We start from the raw sequence: 14589 nt of genomic DNA, 5'->3' as shown, positions 1-14589 counted from the left end.
ATGGCAAAACATTGCCATTATGCAGTAAAACAGCTTTAAGACTCGTCTTCGATGAATCAATGAACAGTCTCCACTCATCTGGATCGTGAACAATGTTGAGGGCTGGCATCACACCATCGATCTTGTTGCAGGCTACAAGATCACCTTCCATGAAGAAGAATGGGACAAGATCCTTTTGACGGTCATGGAACATGGAAACCCTAACATCACCTGCCAGGAGATTCCACTGATGTAGTCTGGAGCCAACAGCTCTGCCTTACTCTTGGGTAGGTCCAAATCCCTGACAAGGTCATTCAGTTCACCTTGTTTTATGAGGTGTGGTTCAGAGAAGGAGGATGGGAGAAAATGTGGGTCCTGTGACATTGACGGTTCAGGACCAGAAGTTTCATCCTCTTCCTCTTCTGACTCAAGTGAGAATGATTCTGGTGCATCAGGAACCGGCAGTCCTTCTCCGTGGGGTACTGGGCGTATAGCTGATGGAATGTTTGGATAATGCACAGTCCACTTTTTCTTCTTTGACACACCTTTCCCAACTGGAGGCACCATGCAGAAGTAACAATTGCTGGTATGATCTGTTGGCTCTCTCCAAATCATTGGCACTGCAAAAGGCATAGATTTCCTTTTCCTGTTCAACCACTGGCGAAGATTTGTTGCACAAGTGTTGCAGCATATGTATGGGGCCCACCTCTTGTCCTGATCTCCAATTTTGCAGCCAAAATAAAGGTGATAGGCTTTCTTAACCAGAGTGGTTATACTGCGCTTTTGTGATGAAAAAGTCACTTCACCACAAACATAGCAGAAGTTATCTGCACTGTTCACACAAGTACGAGGCATCTCTGCTCACTTTGGCTAAACAGAAATGTGTCCCTTTGCAAAATCAAACACTGACAAATAAGAGAGCACGACACTGTATGATTTCTAGAGCTGATATAGGGCAATTTGTTCAGCAGAGTGATGTAAGCTTCGTTATGATTGCATAATCCATGACTTCTAGGAATAACATGATGCAATTCATATCATGTATGACACAATACCAGCTTCAGATTGCCTCATTCATTGTTTTGCCTAAAAAGCAAGTACTATCAAACCCAGTCATAGATTTATTCATAGATCCAGTCAAAGATGTATTTTAGTCATTTCTGGTTTAAATTGAGATCCCTTCCCTTAATAACTCACTTATCCTCCGCCATTCCCAAGTCAAGGGTCGTATATACTGACCCAATAGCATATCTTGAAAACTAGAGCCAATCAACAATTTTAAGCATCATTTTCGTTCTCAGTGACCCAGAATTAGTAAAGTTTGACTACATTTATTTCAGAAGCATTTTGGCTGTAGAGCAGTGATATCAGTCAACACTGAGGGATCCATGCCTGCAGACCGAAGATGCAGAGCTCACAGTACACAAACCACTGATAGATGGCAGCATATTTGGACGGAAGCACAGGGATTGCTGGGATGCGAAGCAATGCATCACAGGCATTGGGACAGGACCCAGAATGCCCCGCGACCCCCTTTGCCTTCCCACAACTCTTAGCAGCAGAAGAGGAAGAGATGCTCTGTGGGATAGCTGCCCAGAGTGCACCACTCTGAATACCGCCGCAAGTGCCGCAAGTGTGAACACATTACTGCTCAGGCAGCTGACAGTGTGAACACACAACAGCAGTTTCCCTTCAGTGCTCTCTGAGCTGCGCTGTAACTGCTGGTGCTGTAACTCTGCCAGTGTAAACGTGCCCTGAGAAAAGAAGTCACTTTGATCTCTAACACCCACATTTTCAAGCACAGAGGAGTGCATATCTTCCCAAATTCTGAGAAATGGCAGGTGATATTAATCCTGTGTCTTGGAATGGACCCTGCATCAGAGGTTAGTGCAGCTCACCAGAACAAAACAATGCCTTCTTCTCTTAAGTATGTATATGCCGACATTAAAGTTGCCTCATTTACAGGGGAAAAACAGGTAAACCTCAAAACCTTCCCTTTTCTGGGGTACAAACCAGAACCAAATTAAAATCCTCCCTTTTCCAGGGTATGATATAGGTAGCATAGGATTTTTCCTATCATGAGCCACTCCTTTCCTTATCCTCTTTTTCATGCATATCGTCTGGGCCCTGTAGTTTAATAAGCTTCACCTGCATCTGCTCCCCAATTATTTAACCCAGTTTTGTTCCATACATCTGCTGACCTGACAGGGTAAAAAGCTCTCAACCTAGTTTATCAGTGCAAACATAGAGGTGTGTGGAAGCCTCCAAGGATCCAAATGGGTAGTTTACGCTCTCTCACTCTCAACGTAACGTACTGCAAAAATGTTGGATTAACCCCATGAGAAGCTAGAGTTAGGCTAATTAATGCAAGGCGGGCACCCTTAACTGTGTTGGCATTTTCCAAATAGAGTCTGGGAGAGGGTTTCATATTCCATCACCAAGTTCGAGAACAAATTGTAACAACCAGCCATACAACTTCAGGAAACATTCCAGGCATCACAAAATAGAAGCATTTAAGGTCCAGAAGGAAAAACTGACTACAAATCTTATCTGATATCAATTTATAGTTTGATAAATAAGAAACACCCTACCAAAACAGTTTGGTGAATAGTCTATACATGTTACACAGTTGCTGAGGCTGGGACTCTTTACAAACATAAGAGTAACTTTCTGAAGAAATTCTGCCTCAGTGCAACCAAAGTGATTCTGAATCAGAGATGAGTGCATACTCGACTGTGAGCTTCAGGCAAATGATGCCATAATCCACTGACAAAGCTTTCCCCTTCTGTTTTTTTACTGGCCGGTATCCATTTTGATCACCTCCTGGTAAATACAGTGACAGCTCCCATCCTTGATCTTTTGGCTTGGTTCCCAAGGAGACCTCCTCTTGTTATATTTTATTCATGGTGCCTGCTGTGTTGGTTCCCTCACATTGTAAACTAGGCGAGGGGATTAAAGAAACCAACATAACATAAGGAAGTCAACTCTTTGGATGCCTTAAGTATGGACCAGCTATCTGAGGTTCCTTGAAGGACCTGCAGGTCCATCTTCAAGCATCCATTATTTAAATAACTAAAAAACTAACCAACAAACCCTGCCAGAGAAATGTTTCCCTCATTTTCTCAAATGTGGAATTTCTCTCCAAAATTACACTGTCCTAAGGCCAAGGAAGGGCAATATTCAATTCTACACTAATGACAGAATGAAGGTCCCATATCTTACAACACATTAATGCCAGAAGCAGGATTTATACCAGTAGAAACCCCAGAAATTCTCCCTTTCTGGTGGACATACAGCTTTTGTTTTTTAGCCTTAGCAGCTCACAAATACTATGACATTATTATGTACAATAAAGCTATTTTGTGTAATTTTCTGAAATTTCTAAAATGTAGTTTCTCTGTTTCTAAGGGTTGGACTGCTGGAGTCATGGTGCTAAGGGAGCATAAAGGCAGAAGAACATTTTTGATTACTTCCTAAATATTTCTCAAATCGTTTTTCTATAAAATTTGAGGCATTTGTACAATAAATGAAGCAGCGGTGTGGTATAAAGGTTTTATTGGCACTTGTCTGGGATGATATGCCTATTTTATTTTTGGTTTGCCATTTGTAAGTACTCAGTCTATCTGAAACTCATGGTAGTAAAGGTTTTATACCACACCATTTGATATTCTCCATACGTATAGACATATGTGACAGGAACTGAAAGCAGAACCATCTGATTAACATATATTTAAACAAAGAAAAGGGTGTTTAGAAAACATTAACTGCTTCTCTCAGTGCCTCTCTGAGGTACGTAAATAGTATTGTGCTCATTTACAGAGAAATAAACTAAGGGACAGATAGGTGAAGTACTTGCCAGTGTCACACAGAAAATGAATTAGGACTGGAACTAGGAATCTAGAGTCCTAGGCCCTCAATCATACTCCTTCACTTATGTCCCAAATCCTCCCAACACTTATGCACATCCTGAATTTTATACTCTTGAATAGCTCCATTGGCCATAGCTCCATTGAGCTCAGTGGATCTATTCATGTTCATGAATTTAAGGATAGGCATATTTGAAAGTTTAGGGCATTGGTAAGAAAGAAAGGATGCTCCTATGACTAGCTCACAAGACTGGGATTCAGTAGATATGGGACTAGTTATGCTATGTTTGTAACATGTATTCATATATTTGTATGGAAGGCAATAATAGTAATAGTTGGTATACCTATGACTATCACTGTTAGTAATAAAGCTATATAGTATTCAAAGGCTCAGATGTATATTTACCTGGAGAACGATGTCCCTTTCATTCCGTGTGACGTTAACACTGTGTGGCTGTCCATTTGCCATGTTCCTGTGGTCTACATCAATGTTATATGGCTCTCCAGTGCCTCCAAGGTTGTATCGAATCTGTAAGTTTCCTATAGAAAGAAATGTACAACATTTTAAACTATTTATACCTTTATTTCCCAGAGCTTTTTTTGCCCCTCCTCATTTCACTTTTTACTTATGACCGCCATCATTTCATATTTAAATTGCTCTTGGAGTTGAGCTCTGCTGCAGGAGAATTTAAATAGGAAGAGTCAGTGCCTGATAATTTAAACCTAGTGGGGTAGTAATTGTTTCCAGTTTACTACCATAAACCAGATAGTGACCAGCATCTCAAAACCAAAGCAGGTGCAAACACTACTAACTAAAAAATAAACAAGTCAGAATTATACATGGAATGGTATGAAAGTGACTTATAAATGTTAACATGTAAAGCAAGACTGTTCTGTTGAGATTGTTATCCTTGCCCAGATAAAATTGTTAAAGCTAAGTACAGAAAATAAAAGAATAATAGTTTTATTTGGTAGAAGGAATAAGGATTTCCATCAATAAATTAAGAATACTTATTACATAAGTATAACATCTGATTTATGACAGATGAATATTGAAATTATATGTGATCACAAGGCTTTCTTTCCATCCCATTTAGTTGTTGTCTATGGGTCAGCTGTCCTTGGGGTGTTTTGAAAGACTCTGAAGGAAAACTTTTAGTATTTGACGCAAAAGGGTTTTGACAAATGGGTTCTTCAAGTTAGGTTGCTAAGCAGAGGTGGTCAAAAAATTTTCATTGCAGCTCTTTTGCAATGGAGAATTGGTTTTTTGAAACTTTTTTTGCAGAAAATTTCAATATTTCATCAGAAAACCGAATGCCCTCACACCAAAGTTTTTAGCCAAACCCCAAAATATTCTGCTTCAAAATGATGCTGTTATACACCATGGGAGCTGTAGTTCAGATATATTATGCTTCCATTCTCTCTGGCTAGATTACTTCTCCTATGATGCACCATGGTCCGGGGTTCCTATGATGCATTCTCTCCCTTCACCAAGAGAGGAAAAGGTTGTGCATCTTTAGAGATATAGTGTGGCCAAGGGGCCCCTCCCACAGAAGAGAATAGGAGCATGAGGCGTCTGAATTACAACTCCCATAGCAGCACCATTTTGAATCAAAATATTTTCTTTTTTGATATTTCAACAAAAAGTCAGAATTTTATACTTCCCCACCACACATGGCTTTTCTAGCCAGCTCTACTTCTAAGTACTTATTTATGCATCTAAATAGGTGGCCTGATTTTCAGAAGTGCTACGCACCCAACAGTTTCCACTGACTTCAACAGACATTACCGCGTGAGGTGAACACTTCTGAAAATTAGGCCACTTATTTAGGTGCCTAAAAGTGGATTTAGGTGTGGAATTAAAGCAACCTTTACTGAAATGATGACTGTATGGTTCTAATCTTATATTTGAGTTGTAATTCTGCTGGAAAGGTTCCATCTGTATTTATTGATGTAATATTTATAAAATTAGAATTAAATAATAAATATGGCTCCAATCCTGCAATTTACAATGTGTAGGCAGAGGGATGACTGAAGCCAATGGGTTCCGCAAAGGTGCAGCTGTCTGCCTATGTATTGTAAATGTGAGGATTGGGGCTTATATTCAAAATATATAAATGCATTTGTGAGCTTCAATGGGCTCTTAATAAACCACAAAAGCCAGGAGTATTTTAAGATTCTATATAATGCAGCAGTCCAAATGCACACTGGAAAAAAAATGTTCTTTCTTGTCCATATGAACCTCTCCTCTTCTCAGAAATACCACTCACCTCCTCCCTGATCTTCCCTTCCCAACAATGATAAGCTGCACTAAACATTTGAGAATGAGTTGATATTGTAGCTGCTTACAATTAAGTGGCACTGACAAACATTGCGTAGATCTTGATCCTGGAAACACTTTGGCACGTGAATAAAGTAACTCACAAACCTAAGAGTCTGCAGGATCAAGCCCTGGACTGTATTCATTTTGATTATGTAACAAACTAATTTTTGGGGTTGGGGTGGGAGGGGCAACAGCAGCAGAGGATATCACAGTGCTATAAAAAAGGGCTATATTCATAAAGAAATTTAGGCGTGATGACACTCATCATCACCACACCTAACTTTTAGAGCCTAGAAAACCACTGAAATTCACAAAGTCTGGGTTAGGCACCTAGGTTCCCTATACAATGAATGAGGAGAGACAGAAGCCTCAGAACAGGACTAAAAAAAGCCAGCATGCTAGGAGGCTCCTCGCCTAAGCTAACCAATGGGAGGTGCCAAGCCCAGGGGTGTGTTCTAAGCCCCGCATCCTTGCTTGGAGTTAAGTGCCTCCCTCTGCTTGGGATTCTCAGCTGCAAACCATCTCTTGGAAGTAGGAGCCTATACCACTTTACCCTCATAACTTTTAGCCCAGTGGTTTTAGACCCCTGGTTCAAGTCCTCTGCTCCACCTGATGGGAAGAAAGAATATAAACAGAAATCTGCCACCTCTTAGATGAATGCCCTAACCACCATGCACCTAGGGAACTTTTACTGCAAAAGTTTAGGCACTGAATGAATTAAGGCATCTATAGGGCTTGGGTGCCATTGATCAAGGGATTTGTGAATCCCAATGGGACCTGGTTTTGGAATTCTGGTGTTTAAAGTGGCAGTAGCCTGAAGCGATTGGCTGTGAAAAAAATGCCTTCTGTGAGATGGGTATTAGTTTTGTGTTTTATACAGGGACAATGACACACACAGACTTGTCCACAGTCTAACAGCAATTCAGGGGATAAAGCCAATTACAGAATCCATAACTTGTCTCCCAGACCTGTGGTCTAACCATTAGACCACAAGCCTTCCTTATTTATGTTTTTTATAATGCAGCATTTCTTAGTGTTCCTATTTCCTGACATTAGAACTACTCTTACTTGTATTGAAGTCAATGGTAAAACTCCCATTGATGTCAGTGGGAGCTGGATCAGGCCCTTGGTGGTGGGAGGGATTAAGGAAAAGTAAAGGTGACAGAAAATAATAGGTTGTATAGTACACATTTTAATGCAAGAATCTGACTTCAAAACAACTCCCCTACCTTATAATCTAACCTCTGTATTTTATATTTATTAAAATGGATGCTGCTTTGGGTTTTTATGCCAGAATCTCAATCCACGCTATGGGCCTGACTTTCCACTCTGTTACACCAGTTGCTTGTGACTCCATTGACTTGAAAAGAGTTACACCAGTGTAAAGCTAGTGCAATAAAATACAGAATCAGGCCTTGTGTCTCCTGTTTTAAAATTACATGGCTGGAGAGATCTTCTCATTAGCTCATGGCTTTTGCTTTGGGTATTGTGTGCCAATTTTTTTTTTTATCAGTAGTAACTTCAGCGGAGAAAGCTCAGAATGATCACTTACCAGATGGCTTGACAAGCACCGCCATGTAGTCCTGGGTGTAAGAGCTGATGTACAGGAGGACACAAGGGGACTTGGTGGTACTGAAGCTGAAACTGAGCACCTCCTTATTCAAGCTGAGGTCTGGCACAGTGTTATCATGGTCTGTAGAGCTCAACATAGTTCGGCTGACTAAGTCTTTCGCACTGATCCCTGGGGACTGGAAATTATATCGGAGCCACATCCCCTCTTCAAAAAATGCTCCAACGTCTTGAAAACAATAACAGGAAGAGAGGTAAAGGAGAAAGTGAATGTGCTGAGACATTCTTTGAAAAATAGCAGGAATAAATAGCAATAAATAAATAATTATTATTGAACTTAATTGGTGCTCCTTTATATGTCTATCTAGGATGAAGAAATGAAGCACCTTGCAACCATTAACAAATCAAATCGATCCTCATAACTTCCCTAAGAGGAAGGAAAGTACTATCCCCATTTTATAGATGGAGAAATGAATACACAGAGAGAGAACCTAATTTGCCCAAGATTATACAGAAAGCTTGTAGGACATCTGGGAATTGAACCCAATTGCCTGAGTCCTACTGGATTGTGGAATAATCTTACAGGGATTGTTGAATGCTCCAGCACTTGAGAGATTTAAAATGGGATTGGACAAAGAACTGAAAAATCATCTACTGATGGGGCAAGTCTATATTGAAAAAGCTCAGGGTTATTTACCAACTTTAACTTCTAAGAACTTGTGTTTTTGCACTGAGGTGGCTGAGGGGAAGAAAGGAGCTCTTTTCCCTCTAATGCTCCTAGCAGGAGGCAGGCACAATGGGGCTATTTGTGGTCCTGAAGAGTCATCAGAGAAGTTCAACATGTCAAAGAAGATGTGAACTGGCCAGTAGGGCATATAGCTAGGGCTCCTTTCCCTCAAGCAATCTGCTAGCATTTAGAGGCCAGTGGTGGGTGATGTGAACACTGTACTCTTTGTGTGTGTGTGTGTGTGTGTGTGTGTGTGTGTGTGTGTGTGTGGCTGCACATATGAGCACTCTTCCCTCGGTGCCTTGGAGACATCCTGCCTGCTTGTGTTGTTTGTGAGCAGAATGCCTCCCATTAGGCACTACACTTCTATACCCTCCTCAATGTAGCTATAGCTCTCAAAGCCAGAATTTAGCCAAAAGAGAGCAGCAACCACATCAATAACATTTAGAGGAACAAAGAATTAAAACATTAAAATCAGCATTTATACCAAATAATTAAAGCTAGGCCTTTGTGAACATTCAAAAGAGAATGCTGCCTCTAGCCCATTTCTACCAATAACTCCGCACAGTCTTAAAAATGTATTACAATAAAATAATTCAGCATTAAGGCCTTCCACTCTGCCAATACCCTAATATTATTTACTACCTTACATCAAGAGAATAGATAAAGATAGATCAAGCATAAGAAACACTAAACAGATCAGAGGGTCCTAGAGGCAAGAAAACACAGTAAAGAAAAATAGAAAAGAACATTTAAAACCTTTTCATCCTACTAAGCATTCAAATGAAATATATAAAAAATTGCTTTTATGTTAACAATTATAAAATAGCTTATTAAACTAATGATAACATTGTGACTTTTCTCACATCTATTATATTTTTGATACACATCCCCAGAGTCTTTGTCATTTGTAAAAGGGAGTATTATAAGAAATGATGACATATCCTGGAAAATTGCTGTTGAATGCACAAGTAATTACTATGGACCAGGTTCTTCTGCTACCCATATTCTGCAGAATAGTACCTTACTCCATGAGTAGTCTCGTTGTGAAGTTGCTACTGAATATGATTAAGGGCACGAGACTCTGTAATAATAGTAACAATAGTAACTTCAGAAAATACTCAAGGGAATGAACAAACAATTGAGAAAAAGCAATTTCTTTCCACGAGTTTTATTAACAAAAACGTGGGCCATACTTTATATTAAGGAATCGCCCGGGACACTGTCACATGGTGGTCTAGGAGTCCTTTCAGGCCTTAATTACATATCACACCACTTCAGGTCTGCTTCACTACTAGCCTGTTTTATTTTGTTGTTCCAGCAGCCCTCCGCCTATAGTGCTGTTTACAAGCCCTAGCCAGTGTCCCCACTTGCTTCTGGGGAAGGGAAGGGAGCACGCAGACATCCTGCTAGCCTCTGGCACTCCACTCCAAGGCTGCCATCTTCTCAATTTATATTCGTCCAGCTGCTGGGTTTCTTCTCCCTCTAATTAGTCCCTCAACTGTAGCTCTACTCAGTTGATTGACCTTCCAATTAGGTCTCAATTAACCTATATTGGTGGGGATTTGATGACAGCATGTTGAGTCCGCTCCTGACTCAGAACAACCTATCACAAGACCATGTATAAATAGTTTATAAAGGGTAATAGATATTATAAGTATGTTATAGACATTAGTAATATGTGTTAAATATGGCTATGAGCCAAGGTCATCAGCAACCTTATTGATTATTGAACTCTATAACAATATGAGTTGAAAACCATTTATTAAAACAGCTATAATTTATTAACCCTTTATATACTATTTATAAATATATGCTTCATATAAAGAGGCATCAGATTACCAGTGAAACTGCTAAAATGTCAATATACTATACTATTTAAATAGAATTTCATTTTATATAGCTCTTTCCATATTTGAAGTATCTCAATGTCCCTTGCACAGTTATAAGCAAATACTAGTAGCAAAACAGAGGTGCAACCAAATGCTGATTTTACAAGATGTGCAGTAATGTATGCCTGGTATTGGAGGGTAGGAAAGTGCCCTTAGCTGAAGGCAAGGTAGCAAAGATGTAAGAAAGGGGTTACATTACCAGATATTTCATTGATGCCCCTTTCCAGTGTCTTGCTAAGCACTAGAAAAGATCTGTCTTCCTGTTACCTTATAACAATTTCCCAAGAATTGAAATATTATATTTAGAAGTGACACTGCAGCCACATAAAACAATTGTCCAAGCTGTGATCTCACAGTATTGGCAATGATGTAGAGCCATTGTGATAGATTTATAGCTGTCATTTCTTAGGAGAAATTTTAAATCACCTCCAAATAGTTATGGGAAAGGCAATTTAGTTTTTCGCTAGACCCAATTTTTATACTTGTTTGGATGAATAATTAAGAGGACTACTGTGCAAACACCTATCATCAAGTTCAGTGCTTACTCCTGTGAGTTAGTAGCACTGAAAATAGTGGGACTGCTTATAGCATTAAGTACTATGTACAGTAGTAAATGTCTGTAGGATTTGCCCCAAAATAGCAGCTTATGTAAATGTTAACAAATGACTGTATGATAGTTCTGTGTTACATCATTGTCTAGAGCTGCTGATGCAGAAAGGCTACTTGCATGTGTAGTTGTTTTTCAGTGATGGGTGAAATGATACATGTATGTATAGGGTGAAAGTCTGCTCTCAGTTACCCTGGTGTCAATTCAAAGCTCCCTGCAAAAACTCATATGGCTGCTACCTTATTATCCTTGAAATCCATCCCTATGACTCATTTCGCTTAGAAAAAAACATATTGCTAGGCAGGTGGTGAGCCAATATTACTGCTATTGTTTGGCTTGTTACATCTATTAATTGTGCACACAGCTCGTCTGTAAAATTATTGTTTTTTCCTTTTCCCTCCCAGTCTGTTTGCCTTACCTGCTTGTTATGTCTTATCTTTTAGACAGCAAACTCTTTGGGGCAGGGATAGTCTTTTACTACATCTCTGCCCAGTGCCTAGCACAATAGGGCTCCCTGGCTGGGAGTACCAGCTCTCCCCTGCCCACTTTCTCGCCGATGTGGGCTGAACCAGCAGGCCAAAAATGAACAAAGAAAACATTTTTTTCATGGTTCATGTGACATTTCTGAGACATTTCATGCAGGACACTAACCTTGCCTATATTACAGTCTAAAACCTGCAAAATAAATGGAATGTTCTTGAAACTAACTTCAGGTAAGGACACATAAATAATTACCAGAATAGCTGAATAATTATAAATGTACCATATATTGCAGCATACCTTAAAATCTGCCTCACATTTGCCTTTAAGAATCTTAGGGACACAGTTTACTCTGGATAGATCAGGACTTTTGTAGCAAATTATACATTTTGGGCTTGATCCTGCAAGGTGCTGAGTGCCCTGAGCTCAGGTTCCAGTTCAGCAAAGCATTTAAACACATGCTAAAGTCAATGGGATTTAAGCACACGACTAAATATCCATCCTTAGGGGCTTTGCTGAATAGGGATGTACTGACTGACTACAAAGGTAGGTGAGCGTGCCCAGCACTTTGTAGGAGTGGGCCCATTACTTTTCTGTTCAAATATCATAATCCAAAGGCAGATCATTTTTTCTAAATTGTACTCAGTTACGACTTTGAAATGCAGATTGCTGATCAATGAGGAAATTTTCTACCGGGAGGACACCAAACACTGATCACCTCAAGGATTTTTTTAAATAGGAGGCATCTAAGTCCCTGATTCAGGAAAACTTTTAAGAATGAGTGTAAAGCACTATTGACTGAATGGATATTTTCCTGAATCTGCGCCTAAATAGGGAATGACATTTTTTGTTTAGGAAAAATAACGATTAACATAAAAGACAACTCCTTGTTGATGAGGTGTAGAGAAATCATAGAATATCAGGGTTAGAAGGGACCTCAGGAGGTCATTTAGTCCAACCTCCTGCTCAAAGCAGGACCAGTCCCCAAACAGATTTTTACCCCAGTTTCCTAAATGGCCCTCTCAAGGATTGAGCTCACAATCCTGGATTTAGCAGGCCAATGCTCAAGCCACTGAGCTATCCCTCCCTCCACTATTGCCCTCTTTTGGAACATTTTAGATGAGATATCTGAAAAGAAGAGACAGGAGATAAAACATGATAAAGGGTTACTGTTTACACTGTCTTTTCAAGACAAAAGCTTTAAGGAAGTGATCATGGCAGTAGCAGATCAGTTTTCTTTGGCTAGTGGCACATATTTCCAAACCAATATGCAGTGCAGTCATGCTCTGTTGACAGTCATAGCAAAAACATAAAAAAAGAAGTTTGGCTTAGCTGCTTGGAAAAGCACTAGATAGGATTTGTGAAACAATAGAAGTAATTTTACCAAGACAGAAGTATACTCTCAATATGAACCATATACATTTTGCAAATCTACTCCGACATTTAAAAAAGGGATGAAACAAAACCTCCATGCAAAACACAGATAGATTTAGAACTGACAAACTTATTTTGAGGTTCAAAATAGTTCCAGCAACTCCCTACCCTCACTATCATTCGATTATTTTCATTTTGGCACAATCCAGTTCCAATCAGGGCCAGAGGTGTTGAAAATTTTGATAAAAGCTGTTCTTGTGCTATTTCCACCTGGACCACAGGCAGGAATGACCACAAATCTCAAAGGAAAGCAAGTTGTCATGAGATTTCCAGCCTAATGTTGCAGACTGATTCTTCTCTCCTCCTGGTTTTACATCAGTGAAACTCCACTGACTTCTCCTTCCTTCTCATGCGTCATCACAAGTAATTAAGATTCCGCAGACCAAATGCTACCCTCAGTTATACCCAGAACCTGACCGTCTTCAGATTGTGATCTTCATGACAACTGTAAAAGGCCATTGCCATCAATGGGTTGTCACAGGTCAGGTGTCGAGAACAGAACTTCATACACAATTCTGTCGGTGATGCACAAAATAGCTACAGAACCCAGATCCTTCTGCAAGAGCTGAGTTGGCTCTGTGCTGTTAACAGGAGTCAAAAAAGTGGGTAAACTTATTGTAACCACTCAGATAAGCAGATAGGACTCTGCATGTATACATGAAGCAGACCTGTTGAGTAAAAAATGCCATTCTAATATAGTAGTTACTTAGATGCAGTACACTTAAAGACAGGATATCTCTATTGCACTGGCACTAGGACAGGTGATCACTGTCTGACACTTGTCATCTGATAGACTTCCAAATAGTTCCAAACTGGGTGGTGATCTTCCCCTATCCGAAAGAATTCTGGTTACTTCTGTGGGCTTACTGTGTCTTAATAAAGCCTCATATGTTTTCTGCTGATAAGCATCAAGAGCTATGTTGTTAAGGGGCTTATTTCTGGTGATGGGGTATAATTGTGCATTGGGGTGAAATCCTAGCCCCCTGGAAGTCAATGCCAAGACTTCACTGACTTCAATTGGGGCAGGTCTTTACAATGGCTGTGGGACTACATCACGATGATGAACATTATGCTAGCTGCACCATAGAAGGACACATGAAAAATTGCAGCAACAATGGATGTTTGTCTCTTTACTTCAGAAACCTCAGCTCAAATATAGGCTTATAGCTGGAAGCCATGCCCAGTGCTGAGGCTGCAAGGTTTTTCCTGCTCACAGGAATATAAGTATAATTATTTTTTCATACTGCCTGCCAATTATCAGATATTCAGCCCTCTGTTTTTACTTGATTGGATTTTGATTGTTAGAGTGAGACATCTCATGACGATGTTTCCAACCAAGGGCATACACCAAAGACATCTCAAAGCCTTGTGGTTCGCACACAGATTTTTAAGTGACCTAACAAAGCCTCTTTCCTTGTCTTATCGTCTTCTTTTAGATGTTTCTCAACTCTATCCCCTCTCCATCAGTACAGAGTATGAACTACCTATAGGAAGTATGCCAGGAATGGTTTGTACTACCAGAAGTGCTAGACAGCACCAGAAACTGCAACTCTTGCCAGTCCGTGGTCACAAAGACTGTAGGGCAGGTCTGCACTACCGCTTAAATTGATATAACTTATGTCACTTGAGGGTGTAAAAACAACACCCCCCCCCCGAGCAACATAAGTTACATCGACTTAAAGCAGTGTCCACAACGGTGCTATGGTGGCAGG

The 14589-nt window shown here is 40.0% G+C and overlaps 1 protein-coding gene across 1 annotated transcript in view; it reads right to left on the bottom strand.

Moving 5' to 3' along the window:
• The window catches only part of CNTNAP2 (contactin associated protein 2), a 1628923-nt gene that overhangs the window by 96282 nt on the left and 1518052 nt on the right, over positions 1-14589 (bottom strand). Inside the window, exons 19-20 of the mRNA XM_034761282.1 lie at positions 7721-7966; positions 4252-4385 (exon numbers count right to left, since the gene is read on the bottom strand). Of these exons, the coding sequence (XP_034617173.1) occupies positions 4252-4385; positions 7721-7966 (380 nt within the window). The remainder of the gene's footprint in view (positions 1-4251; positions 4386-7720; positions 7967-14589) is intronic.

The sequence above is a fragment of the Trachemys scripta genome, chromosome 2, assembly GCF_013100865.1.
Source record: "Trachemys scripta elegans isolate TJP31775 chromosome 2, CAS_Tse_1.0, whole genome shotgun sequence".
Classification (NCBI taxonomy): domain Eukaryota; kingdom Metazoa; phylum Chordata; order Testudines; family Emydidae; genus Trachemys; species Trachemys scripta.
Note: the sequence above shows the minus strand (reverse complement) of the source record. Positions and strands in the feature narration are given on the sequence as shown.